Below are 15357 nucleotides of genomic sequence, written 5' to 3'. Positions count from 1 at the left end.
GAAAATGTAACATGCAGTATTTTACATTGGCAAATCTCTGTTTGAACTTCGGCGTGAAAGCCTCATATTGTGCATTATATTTACTTTTGTTTGGGGGCTAATTAGGAGATAGTACCTACCTGTCCTTCAAGCAGCAGTCCTGTGGAACTAACCCCCACACCTTATTACAGCATGGGACCAGGGGTCCTATGAGCATTTTTCAGCTTCGGCAACATCCTAGTTCCTGTTTGTTTTTTTTTTTTTAAGGGATTTAAATGGCTGTCCAATAGGAAGCCACGACTGATGATGTTGCAGCTTTCTATTGGCCCGCAGGAACCCCTGGATTTGGCCATTTTTATTTGTCTGGAGGTAACACAGACATTGCACAGTAAGTATCTCGGCAGCTGGGAAACCCCTAGAGCTGGAAATAACACAATCCAGCTGCAGAAGACCCCCTGCTTCCAATGCTGTAACAAAAAATCCCAATTCAAAAATGTGGCCAGACAGGACTACTTATTTAAGGAAAGGATGTAGCAGAGATTGCACAGTCTCAATGGGCTGAGTTGGAGGACTGGAAGGCATTGGGGTGCGTTCTGTTCTCTCCAGCACTGGAGGGGTTAAGAAGCACCATCATTATCAGTTAAATCCATATTTCACAAAAATGTAATACACATACAACCGTTTGCAATGACTTGTGTGATCAAAATAACAAAAGACAAAAGAGTGTGATAAATATAAGTCCAATTTTTGGACTGAGTGGAACGGCACCGCTAATGATTTAATCTACAATCGAATAGTAATATGCGTCCCTTGCTATTTTCCTTTACCACTTTCTGCGTCAGAGGGACACGCAACACTGGATTAAAGTGTTAAGTACAAGTGTACGGGGCTATACATCACATTTTCCTTTTAAGAGTTATTGAAAAAGTTTTTTGAATAATGTCTCTTTCAACGTCGATATATTAAAGCATTTTGCTGTGATTGTGGCTCATTAATGTGAGCCCGTATAAATGGTTATATACGGTACAGCCAACTGGAAGAAAGGAAACCACAGCAACGCGTTACAAATAGAGATGGGTGAACCTGTATCTGAGTCCGATCAGCAGATGTTCCCGGTTTCTGGGCAAATCCGATCCTCACGCTGAAATACGACGTCGGATTTTATTCACTTTAACTTGCTCGGATTCTTTCAAATCCGTGGTGCTCGGATCTTAATGAATTTGTAATGCTTGCGCTCACCACGAACAAGGCGGGACACTGGTACTGTGGTGGGAAAGTATAGAACTGCGCACCCATAGCAGCGGAGGCACGACTGGAGGGTGGATAGTCAAGATCGCAGGGTCTGGGTAGGAGAGAGTGGGTTAGTCTTGATACTTGCCGAGTTTGTAGGTAGGTGCCAGGAGGGTAGTCAGAGTCCGAGGTGTCGTGGTCAAGGGTTGGAGCCAGTAGAGAAGTAGATTGTCCATTTGCTGTGGTCAGGGATGGAGAAGGTCGGAAGGCCTGAGGCAAGCCGGGGTTGATAATCCAGAGCAGGGTCCAAAGTCTAGCCGGGTCGGTACACAGGGAGGCAAGCAGCAACAAGGTAAATAACGCAAAGAGAACAAGGCAGAGACAAAGACATGGGAACACAAGGCTACCAATAACTATGCTCAGCCAAAGAGGAAGTGACAGAGCTGAGCATATATAGAAACAGGAGTCCAATGAGAGAAGGGGGTGGAGAGGAGGAGCGGCCTCTGCGGAGGCAGGGATAGGTTGTGAGAAGCAGGAGACAGGTGAGGAGATATTAGAAGCCAGGGTGTGCAGCGCACAGCAGTAATGAAGGAGCAGGTCTTGCTGTCTTTTGGCAACCCACTCCAACCTTCAGGGTACCTTATGCCCTCTTAAAGGCTCAGTACAAATCACTTAATAGTTGATTACCCAGTCAACACTCCCTTTAAATACAGTCCCAGCACTTTCTGAGCACCATTTCAAACACACAGAGGAGATATTAGAGTTGAGCAGCTGGGGAGCCGTGCATGCGCGTCACGTGGCACAAGCGGAGGGGCGGAGCCAAGGTCCGTGGGAGCCCTAAAAGACCTTCGTGGGTGCTCTGTTTATCGGATTCGGTTACAGTATGCAGGTTCGTATTCTGTTTATCGGATTCGATTACAGTATGCAGGTTTGGATTCTGTTTATCGGATTCGGTTATAGTATGCAGGTTCGGATTCTGTTTATCGGATTCGGTTTCAGTATGCAGGTTCGGATTCTGTTTATCGAATTCGGTTTCAGTATGCAGGTTCGGATTCTGTTTATCGGATTCGGTTTCAGTATGCAGGTTCGTATTCTGTTTATCGGATTCAGATTCTGTTTATCGGATTCGGTTTCAGTATGCAGGTTCGTATTCTGTTTATCGGATTCGGTTTCAGTATGCAGGTTCGTATTCTGTTTATCGGATTCGGTTTCAGTATGCAGGTTCGTATTCTGTTTATCGGATTCGGTTACAGTATGCAGGTTCGTATTCTGTTTATCGGATTCGGTTTCAGTATGCAGGTTCGTACTCTGTTTATCGGATTCAGTTATAGTATGCAGGTTCGTATTCTGTTTATCGGATTCGGTTTCAGTATGCAGGTTCGTACTCTGTTTATCGGATTCGGTTACAGTATGCAGGTTCGTACTCTGTTTATCGGATTTGGTTTCAGTATGAAGGTTCGTATTCTGTTTATCGGATTCGGTTTCAGTATGCTGGTTCGGATTCTGTTTATCGGATTCGGTTACAGTATGCAGGTTCGTACTCTGTTTATCGGATTTGGTTTCAGTATGCAGGTTTGTATTCTGTTTATTGGATTCGGTTTCAGTATGCAGGTTTGTATTCTGTTTATCGGATTCGGTTACAGTATGCAGGTTCGGATTCTGTTTATCGGATTCAGTTATAGTATGCAGGTTTGTATTCTGTTTATCGGATTCGGTTACAGTATGCAGGTTCGGATTCTGTTTATCGGATTCAGTTATAGTATGCAGGTTCGTATTCTGTTTATCGGATTCGGTTACAGTATGCAGGTTCGGATTCTATTTAACGGATTCGGTTTCAGCATGCTGGTTCGGATTCTGTTTATCGGATTCAGATTCTGTTTATCGGATTCGGTTTCAGTATGCAGGTTCGTATTCTGTTTATCCGATTCAGATTCTGTTTATCGGATTCGGTTTCAGTATGCAGGTTCGTATTCTGTTTATCCGATTCAGATTCTGTTTATCGGGATTTGGTTTCAGTATGTAGGTTCGTATTTTGAAGCCGTCGGACGGATTTTCAGTAATTGGAAGAAAAACAAATCTGTCTTTTTGAGACTTATGCGCGAAAATCCTGAAGCACAAAGACACTGGTTAATCCGCGTTGAATTTGGATTTGAAATTTAATCCGCGTTGAAATTTGCCTATCTCTAATTACAGTAACCAGTTATACACTATTACATCAAAATACACAATATTTACTATGGTCAGCTTGTTATAGAAGTAAAGCAGAAAGAAAAAGTACAGCGCTAACTAGTGAATTAAAACATTTTTTTTGTGAAAATCAAATAATCACATAATAAATACGTGATAGGCGGCTGTCAAAGTTATAAGACTGACTACCTATGTCAGATATATTAATATAAAAAAAATAATATTAATAATAAAATAAAATTAATATAATAATAAAATAATAATAATAAAATAATATTAATAATAAAATAATATTAATATAAAAAAAATATAAAAAAAGAGAAATACATATGGCGCCTGATATTTAAAGTCTTGGTATGATGTAACTCATATGGTGAAATATAATAGATATGACCGGTTTTCAACTCTAGACTAATGTCCTGGCCACTCCAAATGGAAATCAATGCAGACGTGTTCTCAGTACATCAAACAAGAGAATAGAACAGAACATAGCATAATACTGTTTTGCAAGTGTAAAAGCACAATGTGTAATGGTAGACTGTCATGGGGTATTTATATCATATAAACATAGAGAAGATATGTGAAAAAAGAGAGATACATTTATTATAAAAATTAATTAAAATACAAAAGAATGCAAAAATTACAACAAATTGATGTCATGCAACCGAACATTCCAATGGTGTCCTCCATGAAAAATCAGAGCCCTACTTACAAGACACAGGTAGGATATAGTGCAGGGGTGAGCAAACTTTTTATGCCGAGCCCCCCTTTTCATCCATGAAATTTCTCGGGGCCCCCCCGCCTGCCTGATGTAATCAAAATCACATGACGTCAGCGCACGTGAGCTGGTTCAGCCAATGAGGGCGAACCAGCTTTGTGATGCATCCGCCACGCATCTACAATCTCCTGCAGCCAAGTTCACAAATCGCTTGGGCTGCAGGCGTGCGCGCGCAGGCAGTATACTGGCATCTGGTAATATGTTTTTTTCTGGTGCACAAAGGCAGTCCATTTGAGGGGGCATTCATCCACCACTTTGCTACTGTACATCCCTTCCCTCTCCCCCCCCCTTTTTTTCCTTCCCTTTTTTCCTTCTCCCATTTGCTTTCCCCAGTGTCATCCACTCCTACCTACAGTACCAGTTTTATGTATTATTTATTTATTCCCGTTTTAAATGTTGCCCAGTGATCAGGGACCCCCATAACCAAACTCAAGGGGGGTACTGATGAATCTCCCCTGCTGATCAATACTCCAAAGTGACCCCCCTGACCCAAAGAAGAACCCTCAGCCCCCCAAAACTCATCATCCCAAGCCCCCCAATTCTGCCATTTCTGCCTGACCTTCATCCCTCTGTTTAACCATTGTGTCTCTCCCTCCCCCCAGTGTCTCTCTCTCACCTTCCCCCCAGTGTCTCTCTCTCACCTTCCCCCCAGTGTCTCTCTCTCTCACCTTCCCCCCAGTGTCTCTCACCTTCCTCCCAGTGTCTTTCTCACCTTCCCCCAGTATCTCTCTCTCACCTTCCCCCCAGTGTCTATCCCCCTCCCCCGAATATGTCTCCCACCTCTCCATGTCTCTCCCCCTCCCCTCAATATGTCTCCCACCTCTCCATGTCTCTCCCCCTCCCCTCAATATGTCTCCCATCTCTCCATGTCTCTCCCCCTCCCCTCAATATGTCTCCCACCTCTCCATGTCTCTCTCTCTCCCTCCCCTCAATATGTCTCCCACCTCTCCATGTCTTTCTCTCTCCCTCCCCTCAATATGTCTCCCACCTCTCCATGTCTTTCTCTCCCCCTCCCCTCAATATGTCTCCCACCTATCCATGTCTCTCCCCCTTCCCTCAATGTGTCTCCCACCTCTCCATGTCTCTCTCTCCCTCTCCCCTCAATATGTCTCCTACACACACACCCACTCACACACTCACACTCTCTCTCTTACTTTCACTATTAAGACACACTTACTTTCACTGCAGTCCCCCATGTCGGCTGAAAACTGGGAGAGGAGGAGGAGGGGCTGTCTGTTTGCAGGGAAGGCCCCGCCCCCGTTTTAGGCAGACCACACAGAGACAGTAGCATGGGAGCTTGTGAGCTTCTTGGCCGCCCGTGCACAGCTCTGCTCGCCCCCAGGCTTCCCCGCACACAGCCTGCGCCCCCAGTTTGCGCACCGCTGATATAGGGGATGGATATGTTAGGAGAATATCCTCTCTCATCCAAGGCAAAGCAGAAACAAACTCGGCCCTCGCGAGAGGACGAGAAGCCGGCTCTGGTATTCGGAGAATCAGCTGGAGGCTGTCTTCTAGTGTCAGTCTTAGTGCGCTAGACAGTATGGGCTATGCAGGGCCAACCCTACGCATTGATGTCCGTTTGGAGTGGGCAGGACATTAGTCTATACTTGAAAACCGAACGGTCATATTTATTATATTTCACCATATGAGTTACATCATACCGAGACTTTAAATATCAGGCGCCGAATTAATTTCTCTTTTTTGCATATAAGTAAAGCAAACTTTAATGATCATTCAAATATAAAATGGATTACTTTGTTCAACACACTTCTTTCCTGCAGTAGAGAGCAGCAAAAGTTTGCAAGAAAATCCGATAGCACCATATTCACAGGGGCATCATTTGTAACAAATTTAGCGTAGGTTGAACTTGATGGACGTACGTCTTTTTTCAACCTTATCTACTATGTAACTATGTAACTATGTAACACTAACACTTGTATGTATTTTGTCATTAGCAAGATATAAAAAATATCACCAATGAAGAGGTTAAGCCAGAGTACCTGCTTAATTGGGGGTAGAGAGGGTGGGTGAAGGGGGTAGATGCCCCGGGTTGGGTGGTTAGGCTTCTCGGGTGGTAGTGGGAGGGGTTAACCATTTCATTACCATAGCGGTTACTACCGCTAAAGTAATGAAGGGGTTAACCTCCCGCAACCTTCCCGGTAGGCATAACCACCCACCCTGGGGCAACTACCCCCTTCAGCCACCCCTTCTACCACCAATAAACAAGGTACTCTGGCTTAACCCCTTCATTGCCTTACTGGCTAGCCGCTATGGTAATGAAGCTGCTTTTATGTTATTTTAATAACAGTATTGTAGCAGAGGGTCCCCGGAGCTGAACGTCATTCATTTCAGCCTCAGGGACCACCTGCTTCATGAGCTACAGGCCCCGTTATGGGGTGCCGTATCCCCGCCATGTTTAAATTCTCCTGTGTCACGGCCCACCTGACTGGGACATTTAAACAATGCAGAAGGTACCGGCATCCCGTAACGGGGCATGTAACTGACGAAGCAGGGGTTCCGAAAGGCTAAAATTAATGAGGTTCCACTCCGGAGACGCCCTGCTACAATACTGTTGTAATTAAAATAAAATAACCCCCTCCTGCAATCGCCTATTGGAGGCGTGCAGGTAGAGTGACTGATTCAGTCTCACACTTTCTTCCTGGTCTCTAACAGACAAGAGCAACCTGGTAGGATTCACACAGCATGAGTCCCATTGAGACGCAGGGACCCCCGCTGTGTTAATCCCAATGGGCCATTACCAACTCTTAGTTGATGCGCCACGGACTGTCAAGTCATTGCAAACGGTCGACCAGCCCATTCTCGTAGCCGCGCGATCGACCATAGCACTGCATCTGTATGAAAAATGTCACCAATTGTATGGTAACAGAATGAAATAGGAAGTTTCCAAAATCTATTTTCTACACACGATAAAGGTTATCAAACTTCATTTCGTCAATGTACTGAAGAAGTTGGTAAAAAAGATGTTCTCAACAGAATGTTTTATAAAAATGCTTTTTGTCAGTCGCAAATATTTTTGATGTGCAGATTAACAATCCTTTTCCCATTATTGGCACTGACCAATCACTACAATTGTGTGAAAAGTTCCTCTCATAAATCTTTTTGGGGCTCACACATCCCACATATTTTCCACGACTCAAGTTACTTATACCATAGAGCAGGGGTGGGCATTTCTCCTCCGCTTGTCCCCTCAGCACTAGCGCCGCTGCTGACGGCGTACTAGCGCTTGCCAGGGGGATGGGAGGGGACTTGCGCTTGCTGCCACGCTTCCTATTACAATGGGAAACAATAAGTAGTTACTCAATTCGCCACACTTTGACCGCCAATTAACTAGTTCAATTTATTAGGGGCCTCTGAATAGGAAAGTGCTTGTCAACCAAGTGTTTTCTTTACCCTGTGCATATTTTGTCCTCATCAGAGAGATGATAAAGATAAGGGGAGAGGGGGCTGTGTGTGACTTTGCAAGTACTTGCTGTGCACACAGTACCAACAGACAAATGGGAAATGAAATCAACCCCAAGTATTAGCTCATAATGTTTTTAAATGAATCCTTATTGGTGTCAGATTTGGGTAAAAAAACATCAATCACCTAAGTTTAACCCTTTAAACATGTAACTGGAAATTTGCAGACGGCATGTCTTCAGGATGGTCGCTTAACACTGATGTTCTCTGCCTGGTAATTCTTAATCCACAGTCATCCTCCTAATTTAAATTGTTGGTTTTACCTACTGTGGATTGACTGTTGCCACATTTAAGGCTCTCTTTTGAGACCTGTATTGTCTGCTATGGTTCTTCCCCCGGCTATCTTGTAATCTGTATTTAGGTTTCAGTTTACCATGTGGTAATGTCTTCCATGTGACTGCAATACCTGCAGCAAACATACTGCAGTTCACTCCTCACATATCAAACAGTTTGTCTTGTGCTTTAAACCTGCTTTTGTCACTGGGCTACTTTCTCAGACTGCTGGTACTATCTCTCCTGGTTGATTTACTTTATGACTTGCTGGAAAAAGATATGCTTACTGCAGAAGGTGCAACGTGCCTGGTAATTACACAGCTAGCAGCTGTCTCATTCAGCTTGTCCTGCACAGAATCACACTTGCCGGGAGGGAGAGGAGGAGATATCTTGTATAATGTTACTGCCGCTTTAAATACTAATGCAGGAGGCTATAGTAACAACACATGGTCCGTGTTGTTGACTGCCGGTGTGTCAGCAGGAACCCGTAGGTGCCAAATGACTATCTCTTGTCAGACGGTAAACTGTGGTTGGACAGGAAGGGAGGGAGAGGGTAAACCCTAATATATTGCCCTACTGTTTAGTGATGGCATTGGAACCCTGGCACCAGACAGATAGTTTTCTCAGCCGTGACTACACTCTGTTGCAGCAAAGTGGCGATGGTACACAGAGAGAGGAGAAACCCAGCTTACTGCCGTGCATGTGTCTCTGTTACTGGCAGCGCTGAACAAGTGCTTGCGGAGGCGGGGGGATTCACGCTTGCCGGGGGAGGGGCGGGGGGAAGTCACGCTTGCCGGGGGGAGGCCTACTTCCCTTCAGTACAAGTAGAAAGTCATCTTAAAAAACCCAGCAGTGCCTTATATAATATAAATATATTTTAAAGTACCTATTAAACCTCTACACAATCCTAGCCAGACTAGCCTTTATGAGCACAGTGTCAGACTTGGGTATGATGGGACAAACAGATTGTAGGACCCCATTATAGAACTACAACAAACTAAATGTATAACAGGGTTTGCACTTAATCATACATGCACATATACCCATACACCCATGCATTTATAATTATACTAGCTTTTGTGCCCGGCTTTGCCTTGGGAATGTAATATAGAATACATGTCCCCCCCCCCCCCCCCCGCTGGCACATCTCTCCCCTCTCCCCCCGCTGGCACATCTCCCCCCCTCTCCCCCTGCTGGCACATCTCCCCCCCCCCCCCTTGGCATATCTCCCCCACACATACACAGAGACACACACACACACACAGAGACATACACACACACAGGCCCGATCCAGGCAAGGACATGCCCCCTCCCTTAGTAGCCACGCCCCCCACCTCCTGTTCCTGCTCTAACAGATTTGCTGGACAGCCGAGGGAAACTTAGAATGTCCATTATTTGGGAGGTGAGTCACATTGGAAGCTCAAAATAGTTGCGTTGACCTACAAATTCGCAGCGGAATGTACAGTGAAAGTTTCGTTGTGCTATGTGGCGCCGTTTCTGAGATTTCGATGCTTCGGACATACAAACAAACAAACCATCGGAATCCAACTTAGAATTATAGTATAGATATAGTATAGTCATACATACATTTTCTGATAGAGACAGAGCAAAGTTAATGAGGCTCTTCAAATTAGACGCATTTGTCAGTGTTCAAGTGCATTAGTTAGTCCTATAGCCTGGTCTCGAGGAGAGGTTTGAGAACCACTGTAAGGCTGCGTCCTCGCTGGTGCTGACCGCGCTCATGCGTGAGGGCGGTGACGTCACCAACTCTCTAACGATGAGCGCCGGGTGTCCTGCCTATTTTGCAAGCGCCAAACTTGGGTGAGCGTGCGTGCCCGCGCATGAGCGCGCACCGCGTGCGTGGGGACTTCTACATAAAGACGGCAATAAGTAAAAGCGGCAAGCGCTGAGCACACAGCATGCTCAGCGCCTGTGGGGATGCAGCCTTGAATACTAATTTAACTGTGACAAATTAAATCCTTCCACCCAGTCACTCAACACGTGTTTTGAAATCTCGTACATGATTTTCTGAACAAAACAGATTTTGTAAATTTTGTACTTCATTCTATACACAATTTTCTGAAACATTTTGTCAACAAAATGCATTTTGTGAAATGTTTATAGGCACATTGTTAATCTTATAACTGGGTTAAGTGAAAACCTAATTCACAAAACATATACATGTTTTACCATCTGAGTATCAGAATAGAAGTTTATGTGCAAAGTACAGAGGGAATGTAACTTTCTGTCAGCATTATCCTAAAATGGCACTTTGAAATCAGTGATGCTATTCAATTAACCAATGAATTACTCTTGTCACCAGATTAAAGTGAGTCTGTATTCACAGCTGAGTATTGTCACAATGATTTAGCTGAAGACGCTCTCAGTGAATTTCTCTAAAATAGAAATGGACCGTTTTGGAGGTTGAATCTGTCACCCCCTCACTTTAAGGAACATCTTTTATTTGGGATTTTTATTACCAACGTTATTGTCACAATGCTTTTTGTAAGTGCAGCTAATAAACATATAACACATGGAAATCCTAATCGACCAGTAGTAGTATTTCTTTTCTAATCCAAAGCAGTATGGGACAATTTTTTTTTTCAACAAAAACCTCTGTTTCCAAGTCCCACCTCTACTCGAGGAGTTTAAAAATAAGGAGGTTGCATGGGAAATATCGGGGGTTATTGATTAAACTGTAATAGTGCTTATTGGTATAGCAATTAAATACAAGTAGTTTTTCTACATTTGTTTCACAGTTGAAATATATCGTTTTTCAAATTGATGGTCACAACCCAAACACCAGTAGAAGAAATATCCCTGGATTCCAGGGCACACATTGTTGGGCGTGGCTCGTGGCTCATACTGTAAATAGATGAGGAACAGCAGCAAGTGACTGGGAGGTTTCAGCGATCAATGCGGAGTAATTAACCAGCTTCAAACAAAAAGTAACAACGTTTAACAAATGGAGCAAAAAAGACTAATTGTATATATATATATATATATAAATATATATATATATATATACCGGTATATATAAAAAACACCACAAGAAATAGGAACACCGTTTTTCCGTGCAGTTGTTTGGTGTCCCTCACCTCCACTGCAGGCATGAAAACTATTAAAAGTGGACAATATTAAGCTGCATGTTTAGAAATCATTGGGGGATATTCTGTAGAGAGGGGATATGTATGACAAATAGAGAACATACTGTGAAAGGGTCTACCCATAAATTGTGATAGGTGTTGAAATGGAACCTCTATTTACAGGAGCGATATTGTTGCATCTGATGATGCTACGTGAACAGAAGTAGCCAACTGAAACATGCCAAGTCCTTTTTATTGCCCAGTGCCCCACTAAATCATTGCCCTCTGCTGTAGAAACCAAATGCCTATGGAGTCTCCTGATTTAACTTCACTATGTTACCAGCATTGGGGCTTTCAGATTCCATCTCCTGATCTATCTGGCCCTGAGTCTTTTTCACACTAGAATATTGGGGTCTCCAGTTTCCCCCTAGACTGCGACACCCCCCCCCCCCTTTTTTTATATTGAACGAGACTCCGTGGCACACAGGGAAAATACATTGACAAGGATAGTTTGGATTAACAACACAAACATATTAGCTGAAATTATAACTATTTTTGATTATTACTTTTTGCTTCCTGTCTACAGTATGTATTTTGTACCCAGTATTAATCTCGTTGATGCTGGAGAGTGTGAATATGAGGGTATCATCAGTACCCATAAGCAATGTAATAAGGGATAACACTGAAAATAGTAAAAGGTGCAGTTCTCCCTGCACAATCACTTTTTAAAGATGTATTCACTGTCGTATCTGTGTTTCCAGCTGTAATTATTTCCCTGCTCACTGATTTTTAAAGCTGCAGTTCAGTCTTTTTTTAATTTATTTATTTTTTTACTTCAATAGTTTTATGTGTGCAATCTCTAAATACCTAAAGAACTGTATAGCTGCAGGTCAATTCGTTCTCCATGTATTGATAGGTCGAAATTTGGTGACATAATTAGTGAAGGGATCTGTTTTTCTTCTGCTTCTGTCTCTCAGTGGAAGCTCATGAATATTCATGAGCAATCCTGCACTGACATGTGCTAGAGGGAGGGCAGGGCTGACAAAGGGGTGTGTCAGGGTTTGTGACAGGACATGAAGGGGCAGTGCCTTAGCAAATGGCTGTTAAAATAGAATACAAGAAAATTGGTCTTTCAAAGTTGTTTTTTTAAAAACAGAAAATGCTAAAAGTATTTTTTCTTACTACAGAACTGATTTATTAAAAAACAACACACATGCAGGATATTGACTGAACTGCAGCTTTAAATGGTGTTTGTTGTTGCTAAAGATTAAGCCAAAAACAAAAGTGAACATGGCCGCTAAGGCCATCCTAGTTTGTGATATCACTATACTGAAAAAAAGCATTGTCTAACAAGCTGGGGATCAGACAGTTTCTCTGATAAGTCCCTTACATTGGCATGAAAAGTAGCTGCGGAATTGAGCGAGTCAGAATATATAGATGTTGCTTGTTGATCACACTCCTGCAGGACATGAGCATTTTGACAATTTAACTCAAATTACGTAATTTAGGGCGGAATTGCTCCTTTCTAACACTCCTGGTAAAGGAGACCATACAATGGGTGGCCTTCTTGATTGCCTCAGAACATCCAGGTGACCTGGGAGACTGCGAGGGAGCTCCCTTCCCCTCCACCCCAAGTACCCAGAACCCCACATAAATAACACACAAATAACTACAAGACAAGGTCTGCAGGTACAAGCCCTCGACTGTTTATTTAACCATTAAATAATTTGTAAGCGCTACCACTACCAGAGCCCTCGCTCAAAGGGTTAAAGGTCAAAGATCTTTGAACCGATGACCCGTGACACCCATGCCGGACCCATGTGACCCGGCCCTTGACACGAGTGGGCTCCTGAAACTCATGATTAAATAAGCCCCGCTCTCTCGTCTCACCCAGCCCCACTGGGCTTTACCAAGTATGGAGCCCCTTCTAGCAAGGATAAGCACACTTACCCCCCCAACTGCCGCCGCGACAGAGGCAACAAACGCCTCAACACTTTGACCTCATAGGGGTAACAAAAAACGGAGCCGTGTCTCCCCTCCTTCAGTCCTTATTCTCATATTTCTTATTCTTATTTTGCTTTTTTTAATTAAACCTCAAACTGTAACAACCACATCATTAACAATATAAGGGACAGGTGGGCGGGAATTGCTGGCGTGGACTGACCACTCCCCCTGCCAGCCGAACTAAATAAACCTCCTGTTCGTCCCTCCTCCCCCCCTACCTCCTGACCGTGTCACCCCCGTCACCTGAACGCGTGAGTGGGAGGGAGGTCAGGGAGCCAACGTGGAGGTAGAGGAGAACCTGGCCCCCCAGTCATGGTTGCCCTTCGCTTAGGGCTTAAGGCAGCTCTCCTTCGGTTGTTAATGTGTCTCTAACTACAAATAATGTGACTGAGGTAGCAGGTGTTATTGCATCGTTAATGTGATGGCATGTTATGTAACAATGGGTAAGGAGATAACACGTGTTATTTTGTTCGTTACCTGGCCTTAACATGGGTCTGCTCCCTCTATATATTTCTCATTTCTCTCAGGCAAGCCGGTGTGTACTGACATACAGTAGTTCTCATGCATTATAATGGTATTTAGTTTAACATCTTTCTTGCTCAGTTACATTGCAGTGAGCATTACCAAAACATGGTAGTGAAGTCACTGGAACTGTGTGGAAGGTGATGGAGTTTTTTGAGTTTGTGTTACCTATTTTACTGTACGTTGTGTCTTTTCCTACAGTGGGTAGGAAAGTGAGAATGATGGGAGAGGGAGTATACAGCTTGGGAATCAGTGACTTCTTAAAGCTAAGGATAACGGGGTTTCGCTCAGGACCATTTCCTGGCTTAGAGTAAATGTTTTGGGGTTTTTTTAAACAAAGAAAATTCCACTTGAATTAAATCTAGACCATAATCGTCATCTATAGTTTTCTTTCCATGATACAGCACAGCATTATTATGAAGTACCAGTAGGTGGCAGCATATAACTCATGATGGAGGCATACAGTGAAGGGATACTAGGAAGCAGCACAGAACCGTCCTTATGCAAAACCTAAACTAAATTACAAGCCAGGAAACATTCGCTGGGTTTTGGTTCTTAAACATTTGTGTGCTGTGCATTTGGTTTTCAAATTCTTTTTGGTGTTTTGGTTTTGGAGTTTTAACAAACAATGGGGAATAACAAAAATCTAAATTCGTTTTCGAATTTAGGTTGAACGATTTCAAACATTTAATTATTTTCTGCAAAGAATTGTTTCTCCCCCCCCCCCCCCCCCCCCAAATAAAAGTTTGACCAGTTGATTAAAAAAAAAAATTCAAAACCCATAAAAATCAGAGAAATTAGTGAATCAGATGATGAGCCTTTCTTGATTTTTGGCTCGAATTTTGCTGAGATTTCGACTCAAACATCGAATTCTCAAACTGTTCAATTTGGAAATTGAATCCATTGAGGTGCCCATCCTTACTAAATGATCTCTAAATAAAGAAAGCAGGACTGATTAGAGCGCGTATTGAGGGTACCATTGTTAATGTGTACTTAATACATACTGTATATACTTTCATAGAATAAGCCCAAGCCCAGTGATTTTTGTTTTATGTTAAACTAGCTGAGAGACCCGGCGTTGCCCGGGATGTAATGTTCCCGTTCCTCTCTCTCCTCCCCCCTCTCTCTGTTTGTCCCCATTCACATCAATCCAGTCCCCCCCCTCCCTCCCTCCTTTACAGCTTCATGTAGCGTGTGTGCGTCAGTCACTGTGTGTTTGCTCGCGCGTCAGTGAGTCTGAGGCAGAAACACAAACACACACAGACTGACTGACGCACACACAGTCAGTGTGTGCCTCAGTCAGTGTGTGCGTGCGTCAGTCAGGCTTTGTGTGCGCGTCAGTCAGTGTGTGCGTGCGTGCGGCAGTCAGTCAGTGTGTGCGCGCGGGGCGTCAAAGGCAGGGGGGGGCGTCAAAGGCAGGGGGGGGCGTCAAAGGGAGGGGGGGGCGTCAAAGGGAGGGGGGGGGGCGTCAAAGGGAGGGGGGGGGGCGTCAAAGGGAGGGGTGGGAGGGGGGGGGCGTCAAAGGGAGGGGGGGGGGGCGTCGCGTCAAAGGGAGGGGGGGGGGCGTCAAAGGGAGGGGGGGGGGGCGTCAAAGGGAGGGGGGGGGGCGTCAAAGGGAGGGGGGGGGGCGTCAAAGGGAGGGGGGGGGGGCGTCAAAGGGAGGGGGGGGGGGGCGTCAAAGGGAGGGGGGGGGGGCGTCAAAGGGAGGGGGGGGGGCGTCAAAGGGAGGGGGGGGGGCGTCAAAGGGAGGGGGGGGGGCGTCAAAGGGAGGGGGGGGGGCGTCAAAGGGAGGGGGGGGGGGGCGTCAAAGGGAGGGGG

At 44.5% G+C, this 15357-nt stretch overlaps 1 protein-coding gene across 4 annotated transcripts in view; it reads left to right on the top strand.

Annotated features, from left to right (window-relative positions):
- The window catches only part of SYNPO2 (synaptopodin 2), a 232479-nt gene that overhangs the window by 181270 nt on the left and 35852 nt on the right, over positions 1-15357 (top strand). The window contains exon 5 of one of the 4 annotated variants that reach the window (XM_075616302.1): positions 247-528. The exons of the other annotated variants lie outside the window; for them this stretch is intronic. Coding sequence (XP_075472417.1) covers positions 247-513 — 267 coding nt within the window. The 3' untranslated portion in view covers positions 514-528. Of the gene's footprint in view, positions 1-246; positions 529-15357 lie in introns of those variants that run through there. 4 annotated transcript variants of the gene reach the window in all.

The sequence above is a fragment of the Ascaphus truei genome, chromosome 1, assembly GCF_040206685.1.
Source record: "Ascaphus truei isolate aAscTru1 chromosome 1, aAscTru1.hap1, whole genome shotgun sequence".
NCBI classification, from domain to species: Eukaryota; Metazoa; Chordata; class Amphibia; order Anura; family Ascaphidae; genus Ascaphus; species Ascaphus truei.
The sequence above is the reverse complement of the archived record's forward strand: the minus strand, read 5'-3'. Positions and strand labels throughout refer to the sequence as shown.